General features: G+C 37.5%; 1 protein-coding gene across 1 annotated transcript in view; it reads right to left on the reverse strand.

Annotated features, from left to right (window-relative positions):
- Nucleotides 1-19,662, reverse strand: part of P3H2 (prolyl 3-hydroxylase 2) — a 177,389-nt gene that overhangs the window by 35,292 nt on the left and 122,435 nt on the right. Inside the window, exons 3-7 of the mRNA XM_043873909.1 lie at nucleotides 17,561-17,750; nucleotides 6,230-6,361; nucleotides 4,445-4,587; nucleotides 3,508-3,597; nucleotides 1,656-1,696 (exon numbers count right to left, since the gene is read on the reverse strand). Coding sequence (XP_043729844.1) covers nucleotides 1,656-1,696; nucleotides 3,508-3,597; nucleotides 4,445-4,587; nucleotides 6,230-6,361; nucleotides 17,561-17,750 — 596 coding nt within the window. The remainder of the gene's footprint in view (nucleotides 1-1,655; nucleotides 1,697-3,507; nucleotides 3,598-4,444; nucleotides 4,588-6,229; nucleotides 6,362-17,560; nucleotides 17,751-19,662) is intronic.

Below are 19,662 nucleotides of genomic sequence, written 5' to 3' on the forward strand. Positions count from 1 at the left end.
AAATTTCCAAGAAAGAAGACACAATTTTGTGTCAAACTTTGTAAACACACTCATGATAGCATGTTGCCCTTTCAACATACACAAATTGAGCAAATCCAAATATGCATGTAGCATTCTTGGATATCTTGCAAAAAGTTGAGGCTAACCGGGGGTTGAGCCTGGCCTGTTGTAGTTCACGTGGTGACTTGGCGACTGAATAACAAGGGTTGAGCTCTTGATTCTTAGAGGAAGACCATAAGATTTTGAACAAGAAGATCTGGATCTTCCAGTCAGTCCTTCGTGGTGAGATACTGAGTCCAAGTCCTTTGCCCTGTCAGGGCCTCAGTTTCTGATTTTCATAATAGTCTGGACTTCATGATCTTGTGGATTAAGAATGTGTGTGCTGCCTCTGACTCTCTGCAACTCCATGGACTATAGCCCACCAGGCTTCTTTGTCCATGAAATTTTCCAGGCAAGAATACTGGAGTGGGTTGCCATTTCCTACTCTAGGGGATCTACTTGACTCAGAGGTTGAATCTGCTTCTCTTGTGTCTCCTGCATTGGCAGGCAGATTCTTTATCATCTGAGTCACCAGGGAAGTCCTAAAATAGCTGAGTGCATAGCAAAGGAGTTATTTCAATGAGCCCAGGCACTTCCATCTTCCCAAACAAAGGAAAGTGCTAAATTAACTTGAGATGTTTTTCTTTACAGTACTCTTTTGATGTTCTGACTACCTGGTTTTTGTAACAAAACTCCTATACATCCCGGTTCCGCCCTTAGCTCTTTGGAGCAGTCACTCAGAGCAATCTTAGAGTTTGTATCCTGGGCTTGCAGTCTTCAGAAAATTTGCTGAATAACATATAACTTTCAACTTGCAGACTGTATTTTTTTTTTTCTTCAGTTGACAAAATCAAACATATAACTATCAGTCCAATGTTCTATGAGTCCTTGAACTGCTTGGAATATGTAAATTTTTTGACATCTGTCATTTTTTAAAATTGCACTTATTTATTTCTGATTGAGTTCATGACACTTAATGTTTTAGCTTGCAGAAAAACTTTCCAAGCTTGATGCTTTCAAATTAATGCAGTAAGAAAATTCAGTATTGAAAAGATAATTTTGTTGCTTTGTTTCCTATTAATAAATCTAAAACAGCATCCAACTTTCTCTGATTTAGAGTCATAGAATGTTTAGCTATCAGAGATTACCTGATTTAATCCATTCACATAAGGAAAAACAGGAGACCCAGTTTTGTTTTTTATTTGTTTAGTCACAAGTCATATCCAACTCTTTTGCAACTGCATGGACTGTAGCCCACCAGATTCCTCTGTCCGTGGGATTTTTCAGGCAAGAATACTGAAGTGGGTAGCCATTCCCTTCTCCAGGGAAGCTTCCCGACCCAGGGATCGAACCCAAATCTCCTGCATTAGCAAGCAGATTATTTACCACTGAGCCACCAGAAAAACCCAGAGACTCAGAGAGGAAGATAAATTATTTAAGGTCCCTCAGAAATAAGAGGAAGAGCTGGGGACAGAATGCAGAATTCCTAATTCCCAGTTCAAAGCTCTTTCAATTATGTCATGTTGCCTATTCCCTAGAGCCAAAGTTCCTTATGATAAGTATAATTCTAAGTGTTCTGTCTCTTTAAAAACAAACATTCTATATGGAGAACTTACCTATTCTCATCTTGTCTTCCTCCATAACGAATCCAATAATTCTGTTTTAAATTAAAAAAAAAAAGTTGGTAGTTTTGTCACTAATATTCCATGTACAGAAATAAAATAAAACACTCAAAAGACCTAAAATATTAGAAAACTTGCATATTATATAAAGCTATAATATATTTATTTATTTTAAAAGTTTAGTGAAAGGGAAGGCTAAGGTTGATGTAATTTTGGCAAAGACAGATGGATTTTTTAAAAAATAGCATGGAATTAGCTTAGGCATCCACCTTTTGGTTAAAGAAAGTTATTTAGAATTTGGTGGCAGGAAGACACTTATAAAATCATTAAGTACAACTCCTACCCCTTTTATAAATAAAAGAAACAAAAAAGTTAAGTTTGGTTAATCATTTGTATAGCATCATAAAGTAGGTGATTTTTTTCCTAGGGTCATTTGGGATAACATAACTTTCACAAATAGCAAGTAAGACTGGAGCTAAACATATTAGAAATGTATATTAAAATCATCTTAATTTTAAAAATGTGTCAATAAAAATATAAACAATAAAGAGATGAAAATGTATTATATATAGTATATATTACAAATAGTGTTTTTTAAATAGTATTAACATGTAAATATATAAATTACTTATAAATAACCAACAGATAACTGAACAAAATACATGTCCAAGTAATTCAAATAAGAGGGAAAATAATCAATTATAATTTGTGAAAATTGATTTTTTCTGGTCATCAAAGGAACACAAATTAAAACAATAGTGATGCACAATTTTGTACACAATATATTAGGAATGTGGATGATTTTAAGATGCTATTTCTCATTGCTGAGATGTTCAGGGTAAACTTTATGTATTGCTAAGAATAATAAAGGTAGCAGAAAACTCTCTTAGAAAAACAATCTCAAAACTTTAAACCTTCTCATATCTTTTTTGGCAGAGTTATTCCACTTCTGGGAATTTATTCTATGGCTATATAGCTCAATAGAACAAAAATACTTAATGTACTCATTTTGACAGGAAAAAAGGCAAACCAAATGTTTAGCAGCAGGGAAATCATTAATTTATTTATTTTACATCAATCATTGTTGTTGTTTAGTTGCTAAGTTGTATCTGACTCTGCAACTTCATGGACTGTAGCCCATCAGACTCCCCTGTCCATGGAATTTCCAGGCAAGAATATCGGAGTGGGCTCCCATTCCCTTCTCTAGGGATGATCTTCCTGACCCAGGGATCAAACTCGTGTCTCCTGCCTTAGTAGGCAGATTCTTTACCACAGAGCCTCTAGGGAAGCCCAATACCAACAATAGGTGTAGCTAAAAATAATTTTGAAAGGTGTAATGATATAGAAATTGCTTATGCTATCTTAAAGATCAGAACAGAAATCTGTCTATACTATAGCATTAGTTCTACAAAAGGAATATATTCCTATGATTAATATTTAAAATAAAACATGGACAAGTGGAGAAAGACCAGCATGATGGTAGTACAATTGTGTTTGATTTTGTTCTTTCAAAGTCTTTTTAATTTTTACAATGTTTAAGAGAAAATACAAAATGTACAGTAGTTAGGAAATAAAACAATCCTGAGGCAATCACATCATGTATAAAACACTTCTTTCCCATGCAAATATATTTGCTTTGACTTTAGTGCTCAGTGACATGGAAATCTATTAACGTTTGTTAAAGTTCATCACATATACAGAGTAAACACCCCCGCTGCCAGTTTTTGTTTATGCAAAGTTGGGGGTTAGAATCATCAACAAATGCATCTGGGGAATAAAATTATAAGTAAGAAGCACTCTGAATAGTTCTTTTAAATAACTTTTTCTCTCTACTCTTTGCTCTTACTGGTTCAGTGTATGAAAATCCCAGACCCTCTGCAGCTGATTTTATTAGCTCTGATTCCAGCTTATGCCGCTTCACATACATCGCCAAATCCTATAAAAAAAGGAAAGAAAACATATATTCAAATAAGTTAAAGGTTAAATGTATGTTTAAATAACAGTTAAGGTATGATTAATGTTCAAAGCAGAGACATTACTTTGCCAACAAAGGTCTGTCTAGTCAAGGCTATGGTTTTTCCAGTAATCATGTATGGATGAGAGAGTTGGACTATAAAATAAGCTGAGGGCCAAAGAATTGATGCTTTTGAACTGTGGTGTTGGAGAAGACTCTTGAGAGTCCCTTGGACTGCAAGGAGATCCAATCAGTCAATCCTAAAGGAAACCAGTCGTGAATATTCATTGGAAGGACTGATGTTGAAGCTGGAACTCCAATACTTTGGCCAGCTGATGTGAAGAGCTGACTCATTTGAAAAGACCCTGATGCTGGGAGAGATTGAAGGTGGGAAAAGAAGGGGACAATAGAGGATGAGATGGTTGGATGGCATCGCCAACTCAATGAACATGAGTTTGAGTAAACTCCGGAAGTTGGTGATGGACAGGGAGGCCTGCCGTGCTGCAGTCTATGGGGTTGCAAAGAGTTGGACATGACTGAGCAACTGAACTGAACTGAATGTTCAAGTGGAAATTTTTTCTTTAGACAGTAAGAAATGAGCTAAAAAATATTCACAGCTTCAAAAACTGTCTCTATTTCCAAAGATTTTGACAAGTTAGCATGTATGTGAAATACATGCTTTTATGACTAATATTTAAAGTTAGAAAGAATTGAATCCTAGAACCTTTACTCAGTTGCTAGCTATCTTTAAGAGAAGTGTTCTGTTTTTGCCAGCTCTCCCCAGAGCACCCAGCAGGATTACGAGTTTCTTCTCAGACATGGGTCTCACCTCTCTGGCCTCGACAGATGCTGGGTCAAGGTTGTCATCCAGTAGACTCTCATAGTAATCCACATTGTCGAGGACATCCTCGTCATCTGGATGCAGTAGAAGATAGGCCTTGGCACACTCCAAGGCTTTTACATATTCGCCAACTGAAAAACCCAGGGGTTGGGGCATTAGAGTCAGCCTAGACTTATACAAAATTTTTAAGAGCTATGTCCACATGTCTATGACAGCCAGCATTAAATGATCAAAAGAGGGAAGGTGCTACCTTCCTGTATAGCACAGGGAATTCTACCCAACACTGTGTAATAACCTATATGGGAAAACACTCTGAAAAAGAACAGATATATGTGTATGCATAACTGAAACACTTTGCCATACACCTGAAACTAACAAGACATTGTAATTAACTGTACTCCAAGATCAAATAAAACTTAAAAGAGGAAAGATACTGTGAAGTTGCAAAAACAGTGCAGATAACAGGAAGGATGGGATTTCAGATATTCCAAAAGTACTAATTTTGGTCTGCTAAGCTGCTTGATGTCTTCAACAAATTATCAAAAGCCTACACCCGAAAATGTTTGTTGGCAATTTATATTATTTAATCCTGAGTAGAAATTTTGGAGTTAATTCTGATTTCTGTACTGAATTTGAAAACATGATATCTAAGACCAACTTTAGCAATCCAAATTCTAGCAATTGCTTTTAAACATAAAGGTACTCATTCCTTCTGTATTTCTCAATAGGACAAATGGAAATTAAAACTTTATGGAGATACCAGTTTTCACCTAATATAAGATTTGGGAATATCTAAAAATTTGATAATATATTTTGTTGCTGAGCAATGAAAAAGGTACTCCATGTGGAGGAAAAACTGGCAACATCTGTCAAAGTTACAAATGAATAAACAGTTTGATGCATCAACTGTAATTTTGGAAATTTATCCTATAGATATTCACATGCAAATGTAAATGATATACATAAAATATTTATTTGATCCCTGATTGTAAGAGTAAAGTATTACAAACAAAATAATGCTCATCAGTAAGGAGACACATTAAATAAATTATACTATGATGATACCCAGATATAAATATGAAAAAATTTATAATGAAGATCTTTATGTATTGAAGCTACTAGATTGAACCAAATAAAACTGTCAAAACTTGACCATTTTTCATCAAGCAAAAGGGGATTTCATAAATCCAAACTACCAAAAAAAAAATCTGATATGTATTATTAAGTGAAGTAAACAATGTAGGGGCAAGTATAAATAATGCATTATCTTCTATTTGTAAGTGGAAAACATAAGTCAGAGACTGTGCTTGTGTGTATGTGTGCTGTTTCTGTGTAAAATTTTGGAAGAGTAAATAAGAAACTGGATTGTAGGACATGAAACTAGGTTGTGGGGAAAATAAATAGAGAAGCTTTTAAATATTTAGTCTTTTAAGCCTGTGAGTATATTATTTCATTTATTTTTTTTTTTGCAGTGCTTTTATTTATTTATTTTTTTTCGTGAGTATATTATTTTTAAAATTAAATTTTAAAATCACATAAAATATCAATGTAGTATAACTTTCAGGGCATTGTCACAACATTTGTGCACTTGTAGCTTCACCTTCTGCTCTTGTTCTGAGCTGCAGCAACATGAGGTGAGAGAGAAAATGCATCCACTCCCATCTCTTGATCACAACTGAAGAAGGCAGAGGACCAACTCACTGACAGTTCGACATCTGTTATGATAATCCACACCCCTCCCCTAAAGGTCTTCACAGATAATCCACGCTTTACCTCGATAGTAGGCAAACTGTAGGTAGTCATAGTGCAGGGGAAGAAAGTTCTCGATTGGCGAGAGGCGGCCGGGGCGTGTGGCAAGCTCCCTCACACATTCATGCTGACAAACCAGCACTTGCACATAGTGATCTGGAAAACAAGAGCCAGGATGTGGTCCCTCTCCACTGCTCAATGACCAGACTTCAGAGTGAGGGCCACGGTCACACACGCACTCTAACCACACACTCTGAGAGCAATATCATTATTCTTCTTCTTCTCACTTATGACCAGAAGTTGTTTTCACAGCAAAAAGAAAGTAAGTGACTTGTCAAGGCTTCCTAACCAGCGATCACTAGACTAATTACTAGTAGACTCCAAATCTTCTGGCTCCCAGTCCTTCCTCCATACATCACTCTTTCTTTCTGGGATCCTTTACATGGCTTCTGAAATTGACTCAGGCTATCTCATCCCACCCACACCCAGCTGAGTAGTGACTTCCTTATTTAACAACATCAGGTCTCTCTTTGGACTTAGATGGTCTGAGGTGTCCTGGAGTTGTGATGGGAAGTTCAGATCCCAGTTACGTTAAGGACCAGATGAGAGAAAGGAACTACTCTGTTCACGGGGAGATCATACAGAGAAGTGAAGCCACAATGCTCCTTTTTCTTGGTTAATATTTTCAAGCAACCTTTACTAAAGGAGAAATAGAAACAACACTCCTTTGCATCTATTGAGTAGGAACCTATTCTACCCAGTTACAAACTAGTCTATCACCTGGACTTTATAAATCCTAATACTGTTGGTGTTTTAGTAACTTAAGTTGTGTCTGACTCTATGACCTCATATCGCATATGTCTATGCGACCCCATAGACTGTAGCCCTCCAGGATCATCTGCCCATGGAATTTTCCAGGCAAGAAGACTGGAGTGGGTTGCCATTTCTTTCTTCAAGGAATTGTTCCAATCCAGGGATTGAACCCTTGTCTCTTGCTTGGCAGATGGGTTCTTTACTACTGAGCCACCTGGAAAGCCCCCTAATACTATAGAAATTGGTAAAATAGGAGAAGGATGAAAAGTAAAGAATTTGAAGGAGCACTTTGTCTCTTTTTCTCTGTTTCCCTTTCTTTGTCCCTATTCTTGTCACTTGCAAATGGGTGGGGATCCTGAAGTGTAGCAGTTTTCATGCTCCTTTTATTAACAGCTTTGGATTCTATCTCATCCAAGGAGGAGCTAAGGAAACACAAGAGGCTAATGTCCCAGAAAGAAAACCCTTCTTATACTTTGCCCTGACTCTGATTTTTACAATAAAGAAGGAGGCAGTCTTTTCCATTAAGAAAACAGTCCATTCACGCTTGTGCAGAGCGAGTTCTCTTGAGAATAATGATAAAACTTCCCTACTTTATTACTGTATATTCTAATTCACAACTGCCTCCTTTCAAAAGGCTTTCTATTAGGCAGAGTTTGGCTTATATCTGGATGACCTTGAAGATGGAACCCAAAACAAAACAGAAAGGAAATACATGTTTTCTGGTGTGTAGGACAATATGCCAGTTCTCTAAAACCTGGCTAATCAATCCAATATAGGACAGAAAATAGCATCACTATTATCCTTTGGTTCTTAATTCCATTTGGAGGATGTGAGGAGAAGAATGGGTTCTGTTTATTTGATTGGTATGTTGGAAATAAATAGCTAACTATTTTACTTCTTAAGAAAATAACAAACAACTCTCAAATGTTTCTCCTAGGTTTGCTGGCCATTTGCTTTCCTCTTTACCTTGTAATAAGCACTACTAATTTCAAATGACAAGCAAAAGGAAAAGGTGGGAAATGCACACATCACAATCTGAATGAAAGTATTTTTCAAAGCAAGGTATAAAAAGCAGCAAAATAAGAGTGGCAAAATTATATCCTTTAGGGCTTTCAGTGAGCATGGCTAGCAATCAATAACTTCATTCAGAAGACATTTGTAGTTTTCTCCAATTTGCAACATTCTTCTAAATCTAAAATTAAAAAATTCTGGCTTTCTAAATACATTCTGTAGTTTAAAAGCCAATTTTACTCCTAATTGAGAATAGTTTTGAATCTGATAGGAATTTACATAGAGTAATGATATCCCTTTTATTAGCTAGATTCCTCACCTCCATTCTGTATCAAATTTTATTGTGCAATTAGTATGTTTTAATATGTTTGAGACTCAAGATACTTGTATGGAAATACTTTTAAAGATTCCTATCTCATAATAAAGTGGCTATGCTTCAAATTCCCAAGAAGACAACATACTTCTGTAACATATAATATTTGATTGAACTTAGGGACCATGATTTTTTTTATTGCTGTTCTTTATTGGAAGTGGGGCGATGGTGGTGGTAGCTGTGTAAAGTATTAATAGCCTGAGTGAGAAGACAGTATTCTTTCCCAGCAACCAACAGCTGTGGTGACCTCAGAAAATGACAAAATGTTAATCTGTAAGAATTTGTCAGTCATTTCTCTTTAACCAGATATAGGATATTTGCCAGAACTGTTCAGTGGCCATTGGTAGAGGTAGGCATAGAGACGAATGTGGGCATGAAAGCAGGGCACCTATCCTTAAAAAAACAGAAGATAGTAAACTTTAATAAAGGAAACCAGTAAACTAAATAATAAACTTTAATAAAGGAATCAGTGAACTAAAATGGACTGGCGTGGGTGAAGATGACCATTATATCTACTACTGGGGGCAAGATTCCCTTAGAAGAAATGGAGTAGCCCTCATAGTCAACAAAAGAGTCTGAAGTGCAGTTCTTGGATTCCGTCACAAAAATGACAGAATGATCTCTGTTCATTTCCAAGGCAAATCATTTCATATCATAGTAATCCAAGTCTATGCCCCAACCAGTAATGCTGAAGAAGCTGAAACTGAATGGTTCTATGAAGACCTTCTAGAACTAACAACCTTCTAGAACTAACAACAATGTCTTTTTCATTATAGGGGACTAGAAAGCAAAACTAGGAAGTCAAGATATACCTGCAGTAACAAGCAAATTTGGCCTTGGAGTACAAAATGAAGCAGGTCCAGGCTTGACAGAGTTTTGCCAAGAGAATGCACTAATCATAGCAAACATCCTCTTCCAGCAACAAAAGAGAAGACTCTACACATGTACATCACCAGATGGTCAATTCCGAAATCAGATTGATTATATTCTTTGCAGCAAAAGATGGAGAAACTCTATACAGTCAGCAAACACAAGACTTAGAGCTGACTGTGGCTCAGATCATGAACTCCTTATTGCCAAATTCAGACTTAAATTGAAGAAAGCAGAGAAAGTCACTAGACCAGGAGGCAGTGATCAAGACCATCCCCAAGAAAAGGAAGTGCAAAAAGGCAAAATGGTTGTCTGAGGAGGCCTTACAAATAGCTGTGAAAAGAAGAGACGCTAAAGGCAAAGGAGAAAAGGAAAGATATCTGCATTTGAATGAAGAGTTCCAAAGAATAGCAAGGAGAGATAAGAAAGCCTTCCTCAGTGATCAGTGCAAAGAAATAGAGGAAAACAATAGAATGGGAAAGACTAGAGATCTGTTCATGAAAGTTAGAGATACCAAGGGAACATTTCATGCAAAGATGGGCACAATAACAGACCTAACAGAAGCAGAAGATATTAAGAAGAGGTGGCAAGAATAGACAGAAGAACTATACAAAAAGATTTTCAGGACCCAGATATACACGATAGTGTGATCAGACATCCTGGAATGCAAAGTCAAGTGGGCCTTAGGAAGCATCACTATGAACAAAGCTAGTAGAGGTGATGGAATTCCAGTTGAGCTATTTCAAATCCTGAAAGATGATGCTGTGAAAGTGCTGCACTCAATATGCCAGCAAATTTGGAAAACTCAGCAGTGGCCACAGGACTGGAAAAGGTCAGTTTTCATTCCAATCCCAAAGAAAGGCAACGCCAAAGAATGTTCAAACTACCACACAATAGTACTTATCTCACACACCAGCAAAGTAATGCTCAAAATTCTCCAAGCCAGGCTTCAATAGTACATGAACTGTGAACTTCCAGATGTTCAAGCTGGATTTAAAAAAGGCAGAGGAACCAGAGATCAAATTGCCAACATCTGTTGGATCATAGAAAAAGCAAGAGAGTTCCAGAAAAAATATCTACTTCTGCTTTATTGACTACTCCAAAGCCTTTGACTATGGAGATCACAACAAACTATGGAAAAGTCTTCAAGAGATGGAAATACCAGACCACCTGACCTGCCTCCTGAGAAATCTGTATGCAGGTCAAGAAGCAACAGTTAAAACTAGACATGGAACAACAAACTGGTTCCAAATCAGGAAAGGAGTACGTCAAGGCTGTATATCGACCACCCTGCTTATTTAACTTATATGCAGAGTACATCATGTGAAATGCTGGGCTAGATGAAGCACAAGCTAGAATCAAGATTGCTGGGAGAAATATCAATAACCTCAGATATGCAGATGACACCACCCTTATGGCAGAAAGTGAAGAAGAACTAAAGAGCCTCTTGATAAAAGTAAAGAAGAGAGAGAAAAAGCTGGCTTAAAATTCAACATTCAGAAAACTAAGATCATGGCATCTGGTCTCATCACTTCATGGCAAATAGATGGGGAAACAATGGAAACAGTGTAAGACCTTATTTTTTGGGCCCCCAAATCACTGCAGATGGTGACTGCAGCCATGAAATTAAAATACCTTTGATCCTTAGAAGAAAAGCTATGACCATCCTAGACAGCATATTAAAAAGCAAAGACTTTGACAACAAAGTTCTGTCTAGTAAAAGCTATGGTTTTTCCAGTAGTCATGTATGGATGTGAGAATTGAACTATAAAGAAAGCTGAGCCCTGAAGAATTGATGCTTTTGAACTTTGGTGTTGAACAAGAGTCTTGAGAGTTCCATGGACTGCAAGGATATCCAACCAGTCCATCCTAAGGGAAATCAGTCTTGAATATTCATTGGAAGGACTGATATTGAAGCTGAAACTTCAATACTTTGGCCACCTCATGCGAAGAGTTGACTCATTGGAAAAGACACTGATGCTGGGAAAGATTGAAGGTGGGAGGAGAAGGGGACGACAGAGGTTGAGATGGTTGGATGGCATCACCAACTCAATGGACATGAGTTTGAGTAAGCTCCAGGAGTTGCTGATGGACAGGGAAGTCTGGCGTGCTGCAGTCCATGGGGTCATAAAGATTCGGTCATGACTGAGCAACTAAACTGAACTGAATAAAGGAAAAGCCTGCCCTTTCTCAAAGAAAAAATTAAGTTAAAAGAATATTCAGCACTTGAAATATGAAGCACACATAAACTGACATTCAAGTGAGCAGTACTTTCAAAAATGCAGGTAAATGGCTCTGGCAGAGACGCAGCAAAAGAAAACCTTTTGAAGAAAATTCCCCAACAATTCTGTATTGATTTTAAATAAATTGAGTTGATTTTTGGTAACTGAATGTGTATGTAAGAAGTCACTTTGCAAATGATATAGTTAGAACTAGATGAATATATAAAGATGATGTGATATATATATGTATATATGACATCACATGTATGCCATATATATATATGTATATCTCCTGTGCAATATTACTCAGCCCTCAACCATAGAAAAGAAAGAAATTTTGCTAATAGCAACAACCTGGATGGACCTAGAAGGTATTATTCTCCTAAGTTAGACACAGAAAGACAAATATTGTATGGTTTCACTTACATGTGCAATCCAAAAAGAAAACAAATGTACAAACATAACAAAACAGAAACAGAGTTATAGAAAACAAACAGGCCAGTGGGTCGGGGTGGAAGGCAGATGGGTGAGGGAGCTTAAGATATACAAACTTACAGTTGCAAAATAAATGAGTCATGGGTCTGAAATGTATAGTATGGGGAATATAGCCAATAAATATATAATATCTTTGTAGACTCCTTCATGTATCACAACTTTGTCCTGGCCAAGGGACTCGTATAACTCAATGAAGCTATGAACCATGTCGTGTAGGACAACCCAAGACAGATGACTCATAGTGAAGAGTTTTGACAAAATATGGTCCACTGCAGAAGGAAACAGCAACCCATTCCAGTATTTTTGCCTGAAGAACCCCATGGACAGTATGGAAAGGCAAAAAGATATGACAGAGATTAAGAAGAGGTGACAAGAATACACAGAAGAACCATATAGACTAGGTCTTAATGACCTGGATAACCAAGATGGTGCAGTCACTCACCTAGAGCCAGACATTCTGGAATGTGAAGCCAAATGGGCCTTAGGAAGCATTACTACAAACAAAGCTAGTGGATGTGATGGAATTCCAGCTGAGCTATTTCAAATCCTAAAAGATGATACTCTTAAAGTGATGCCTTCAATATGTCAGCAAATTTGGAAGACTCAGCTCTGGCCACAAAACTGAAAAGGGTCAGTTTTCATTCCAATCCCAAAGAAAAGCAATGCCAAAGAATGTTAAACTGCCACACAGTTGTGCTTATTTCATGTGCTAGCAAGTTAATGCTCACAATCCTTCAAGCTAGGCTTCAGCACTAACTATGTGAACCAAGAACTTGCAGATGTGCAAGCTGAATTTCGAAGTAAAGGAACCAAAGATCAAATTGCCAACATTCGTTGGATCACAGAAAATGGAATTTCCAGAAAAACATCTGCTTCATGACTACGCTAAAGCCTTTGACTGTGTGGATCACAACAATTTGTGGAACATTCTTAAAGAGATGGCAGTACCAGACCATCTTAGCTGTCTCCTGAGAAAACTTTCTGCGGGTCCAGAAGCAAGAACTGGACACAGAACAATGGACTGGTTCAAACTTGGGAAAGGAGTACAACAAGGCTGTGTACTGTCACCCTATTTATTTAACTTCTATGAGAAATATAGCATGTGAAATGCCGGGCTGGAATCAAGATTGCCAAGGGGAGAAATACCGATAATCTCAGATAGGCAGAAAATACTCTCATGGCAAAAAGTTAAGAGGAACTAAACAGCTTCTTGATGAGGGTGAAAGAGGAAAGTGAAAAAGCTAACTTGAAACCCAACATTAAAAAAAACTAAAATCATGGCATCCAGTCCCATCGTTGTTATCATTGATCAGTCACTAAGTCATGTCCGACTCTTTTGCAACCCCATGGACTACAGCACATCAGGCTTTCCTGTCCTCCACCATGTCCCAGAGTTTGTTCAAATTCATGGCCATTGAGTCAGTGATTCTATCTAACCATCTCATGCCCTGCTGTCCTCTGCTCCTTTTGCCTTCAATCTTTCCCAGCATCAGAGTCTTTTCCAATGAGTCAGCTCTTCACATTAGGTGGCAAAGTACTGGAGTTTCACCTTCAACATCAGTCTTTCCAATGAATATTCAGGGTTGATTTCCTTTAAGATTTACTGGTTTGATTCTCCTTGATGTGCAAGGGACTCTCAAAGGTCTTCTCCAGCACCACAATTCAAAATCATTAGTTATTCAGTGCTCAGCCTTCTTTATGGTTCAACTCTCACTTCTGTACATGACTACTGGAAAAGCCATAGGTTTGACTACAGGGACCTTTGTTGGCAACGGGATGTCACTGCTTTTTAATAGGCTGTCTAGGTTTGTCCTTCCAAAGAACAAGTGTGTTTTAATCCCATGACCACAGTCAATGTCAGCAGTGATTCTGGAGCCCAAAGGGGTAGAAAAAATGTCACTGCTTCCACTTTTTCCCCTTCTATTTGCCATTAAGTGTTGGGAACAGATACCATGATCTTAGTTTTTTGATGTTGAATTTTAAGCCAGCTTTTTCACTCTCCTCTTTTATCCCCAACAAGAGGCTCTTTAATTCCTCTTTACTATCTGCCATTAGAGAGGTATCATCTGCATATCTGAGGTTGTTGACATTTCTCCCAGCAATCTTGATACCAGCCTGTATCAAATAGAGGCTCTATCAAATAGCCTGTATGGCAAATAGAAAAGGAAAAAAGTGGAAACAGTGAGAGATCTTATTTTCTGGGGCTCTAAAATCACTGCAGTGACTGCAGCCATAAAACTAAGCAAAGGAGACACAGATGTAAAGAACAGACTTTTGGACTCAGTGGGAGAAGGCAAGGGTGGGATGATTTGAGAGAACAGCATTGAAACATGTACATTACCATATATAAAATAGATGGCTAGTATAAATTTGATGCATGAAGCAGGGCACCCAAATTCAGTGCTCTGGGAAAACCCAGAGGGATAGGGTAGGGAGGGAGGAGGGAGGGGGGTTCAGGATGTGTGGGATGCATGTATACTTGTGGCCGATTCACGTTGATGTATGGCAAAAACCAACACAATATTGTAAAGTAATTATCCTCCAATTAAAATAAATTGATTTTAAAAAAAAGACACTTGCTCCTTGGAAGAAAACTATGACAAACCTAGATAGCTATTAAAAAGCAGAGACATTACTTTGCCGACAAAGGTCCATATAGTAAAAGCTATGATGTGAGTTGGTCCATAAAAAAAGCTGAGCACTGAAGATGCTTTTGAATGGTGTCACTGGAGAAAACTTTTGAGAGTCCCTTTGACTGCAAGGAGATACAACTAGTCAATCCTACAGGAAATCAACCCTGAATATTCACTAGAAGGACTGAATGCTTTGCTGAAGCTGAAGCTCCAGTACTCTGGCCACCTGATATGAAGAGCCAAGTCATTGGAAAAGACGGATGCTGGGAAAGATTGAAGGCAAAATGAGAAGGGGGTGGCAGAGCATGAGATGGTTAGTGGTTAGATAGCATCACTGACTCAATGGACATGAGTTTGAGCAAACTCTGGAAGATAATGGAAGACATAGGAGCGTGGAATGCTACAGTCCATTGGGTTGCAAAGAGTCAGACACAACTTAGCGACTGAACAACAACCTTTGTATCATGACATATTATAACTAGACTTATTATGGCAATCAGTTTGAAACGTGTAGGCACATACATTTCTAAAATGTAAAAAAAACAAAGGCCAAACAAATGCAAATTGATTTTCAGTTTACTTCCTAAACTGATAGACAGTTTCCTAATTATTTTGATAGATATTTCTAAATTTTGATAGACATTTCCTAATTATCCCACTAAAAAACCTCAACAATTTGACTTATATTTTCACAAATACAGAATATTATTAGCCCTTTTAATGTTTGCAATATGATTGATGGATATGTCATCTCCTTTCTTCTTTCCCTCCTCCCTTTCTTCTTTTCTTCCTTCCACCCATTCATTTAACAAATATTCACCAAACACCTGCTATTTGCCAGTCACTGTAAGTAGGCTATGGAGAAGAAAAGGGCAACCCACTCTAGTATTCTTTCCTGGGAAATCTTGTGGACAAAGGATCTTGGTGGGTGACAGACCATGGGGTCACAAGAGTCGAACACAACTTAGCAACTAAACCAACACTACCATAAGTAGGCACTGAGGATTAAGTACTTAAGAAGATCGACAATAGCCAAGTGATAGAAAATATTTTCAATTTTCTATGAGTGGAAATGAGTATGACATACCCTAGGAATTAAAAGAAGTACAGCAGGAGTGGATTAAAGAGAGAAAAAGACAGAGGAAGAAAATGTATACTACTATGCAGTGATGAAAGTCTTTGTTAAAGGTTTTGGATTTCAAGTGTAGTGGAAGCCACTGGGGTGTCTAGGGATGTCAGTATGTCTATAAGCAGAATTTCCATTTTTTGAAAACTGTCCTGTCTGCTCTACAGAATCAAACCTGGTCAGAACATGAGGACCAGGAGGGAGGCTATCACAGGGGATTAGTTAAAATACACTGCTGATTTGAACTGGAGAAGTAGCAAAAGGAGTGGAACGAATTAGGAAATCTTAAATGCTATTAGGAAGCAGTCTCCATCAAAGTTTAGTAACAAGTGAGAGGGGAATGAATAGGAATTGAAGGAATGTGAGAGTTAAAGATATCGAGGGCTTTGGTTTGATCTGCTAAATGAGTGATGCTTTTGATGAAGACAGAAAACACTAGAAGTTGGGGAAAGCAAATTGACTTTATTAATTTGGATTTCTATGAGTCTGTGTGCAGGTGAACATTGTTTTTCATGCTTTTATAACTTGGAACATAGTATACACTCAACAAATATGCATTAAAGATTTATTATTGACTAAATAAACTTTGCCAATATTTCAGCTGTGTAGATCTTCAAAGTATGGGCTACAGAGTGACAAAATCCTAGGTTTGATTATCAACTTCACCTTAATACCATTACTTAATCTTTCTGAGGTCTAAATCCTCATTTAAAAGGGGAGAGGAGGTTGAATAACAATACCCACAGGGAGTTGTTTAGAGGATTAAAAGAAATATAAAAGCAATATAACTATATAAGATGTGTACTGCAACTGCTAAAAACTGTTACTTATTGTTATTACTACCAACAAGCAAAAATAAACTGCTACTAATAATAATTCACAGACTGTTTAAATATTAGTGATATTAACTGCTTACCTATAAACATTTTGCAACTTTTCCACTTACCACTAAAAGTCAACTTGATTTATAGTACCTTTTGTGTTTATCAATCTTTTAAATTCTTTTTCTTCAAACTTCTCATCTTTTATCTAAGAACTATCCTTTTGTTATATTAATATTCTCTTACATTTTCTTCTAACAGTTCTATTTTTTAATATATTATTAGTATAATACAATTTGTTTTTGTGCATTTTTTTCATATGCAGCAGAGAACTCAATTCCCACCATAAAGTTAGGTTAGGTTAACTAGTTAACCTCTCCAGTTAATGTATAATGCACTTTACTTAGTATTTTAAATGTCACTTTGTGATATATTAAATTTCTGTATGTAATAAGTTATTCATTTAAGTAATTGAAGAAAACTATACAAAGGTATTCATTACTACATAAAAAATAATGAAAACATAATGAAACACAATGTTTAACATAGTTAAACATAATGAAAAATTGTAACTTTCTTGATATTCATCAGTAAAAGACTAGTCAAATAAATTATGCTTTCCCCATATAATGCAGTAAGGTAGATCTACATGTACTTACATGAGAAGAAATCCACAATATGTTGTTAAGCATAAAGTAAAACAAAAACAAAACATATACTGAAAACCAGTATTTATAATATTGACTTATTTTAATAAAAATGAAATAATAATTATAATAAATACATAGATATTTAAGTATGCACACAAAAAATCTTGGGAGCACAGTCACCAAAATTTAAAGTAGGAAGAGTAATTCATGGGAGACATGATGCAATACGTACATAAGAATCTTTGGACACTATTTAATTTTTACAATACATCTACATTGTTGGAACAGTTTGGCATCTAGTGTTTCTACAATCAGGAAATCAAAGAAAAAATTATCTTTACCTGCAATGGCTTCATAGAGACCAGCTTTGTACCCTAGGTATTCATATTCCTCAAATCTCTGAGGCCCCTCACACAGGACTCTGCACTCCATGTCTTCATTGAAATATTCTCTTAAAGCTTGTTCAAAGTACTTGATAGCTAGTTCAAAGTCATCAGCTTCATAATGTTTGACTCCTGCACTATAACTCTCCTGTAAAGAAACAGAAAAAATAAAATTTTTTAAGATCACCCAAGAAGAACTTGAATGGCAAGAGACAGGCAGATTCGAGATCACTTAGGAGGAGGGGCAGGGGATTCTTTCACTGTGGAAGATAAAGGGTCACACTGGGAGATAAAGGGTAACTGCCCTGGCTTCAGTTCAGTTCAGTCGCTGGCTTCAACTCATTATAAATGAGAAGGGATTGACTGAGTAAGCCTATTGCTGTGGCATCAATCAATTTCATTTTCTTCCTGAGATCACTCAAGACTTTGATTTCTAACCTGTTTGAATGTAGGTAGGGCTATGCAACCAAGTGCAGCAAGACTGATGTGGATGGATGAGATGCTCATTTCCAAGCCTGGTTCAATTTTTTAAAAATGAGGAAAAAGGACTTCCACCTAAAATCTCCCTCTCTTAGCCTTTTCTTCAGTCCCTTGAAGGCCATACTTTGAGAATGGTGATTTTATTGAAAGGAATAATTGTATGCATGCATGCTCAGTCTCTGCATGGCAGAAAGCAAAGAGGTACTGAGGAGCCTCTTGATAAAAGTGAAAGAGGAGAGTGAAAAAGCTGGCTTAGAACCCAAGATTCAAAAAACGAAGATCATGGCATCTGGTCCCATCACTTCATGGCAAATATGTGGGGAAACAATGGAAACAATGACAGACTTTGTTTTCTTGCGCTTCAAAAATCACTGCAGATAGTGACTGCAGCCATGAAATTAAAAGATGATTGCCTCTTAGAAGAGAAGCTATGACAAACCTAGACAGCATTTTAAAAAGTAGAGACATTACTTTGCTGACAAAGGTTCGTATAGTCAAAGCTATGATTTTTCCAGTAGTCGTGTATGGATGTAAGAAGGCTGAGCACAAAGAATTGATGCTTTTGAACTGTGGTGTTGGAGAAGAGTCTTGAGAGTCCCTTGGACTGCAAGAAGATCAAACCATTCAATCCTCAAGAAAATCAGTCCTGAATATTCATTGGAAGGACTGATGCTGAAACTGAAGCTCCAATACTTTGGCCACCTAATGCAAAGAGCTGACTCATTGGAAAAGACCCCAATGCTGGGAAAGATTGAGAGCGGGAGGAGAAGGGGACAACAGAGGATGAGATGGTTGGATGGCTCACTGGAAAAGACCTTGATACCATGAAAGATTGAAGGTGAGAGGAGAAGGGAGCAACAGAGGGTGAGATGGTTGGATGATGTCACTGACTCAATGGACATGAGTTTGAGCAGGCTCCAGGAGTTGGTGATGGATAGGGAAGCTTAGCATGCTGCAGTCCATGTGGTCACAAAGAGTTTGACATGACTGAGCGACTGAGCCGACTTGATGCTCAGTCGCTCAGTCCTGTCAGACTCCTTGTGACCCCATGAACTGTAGCCCTTCAAGCTCCCTTGTCCATGGAACTTTCCAGGCAAGAATACTAGAGAGGGTTGTCATTTCTTGGGGGACAAGAAATGTCCTTAGGGGATCTTCCTGACCCAGGAATTGAACCCACATCTCCTGCATTCACAGGAGACATGTGAATTCTGCATTCTTTGCCACTGAGCCTCCTGGGAAGGAATAATTATGTAGCTTTGTGGTTATTTTTCAGTCACTAAGTCATGTCCAACCCTTTGCAACCCCTGGACTGCAACATGCCAGGCTTCCCTGTTCTTCGTTATCTCCCAGAGTTTGCTCAAACTCATGTCCACTGAGTCAGTGATGCCATTCAATCATCTCATCCTTTATCATCTGCTTCTCCTCCTGCCCTCAATCTTTCCCAGCATCAGGATCTTTCCCAATGAGTCAGCTCTTTCCATCAGGTGACAAAAGTATAGGAGCTTCAGCTTCCTGCTTCCGTTTCAGCTTTATGTAGTTTCTAAAAAATCAAAATTTGAAAAGTATGAGTACCCTGGAAA

Source organism: Cervus elaphus, chromosome 19, assembly GCF_910594005.1.
Source record: "Cervus elaphus chromosome 19, mCerEla1.1, whole genome shotgun sequence".
Classification (NCBI taxonomy): Eukaryota; Metazoa; Chordata; class Mammalia; order Artiodactyla; family Cervidae; genus Cervus; species Cervus elaphus.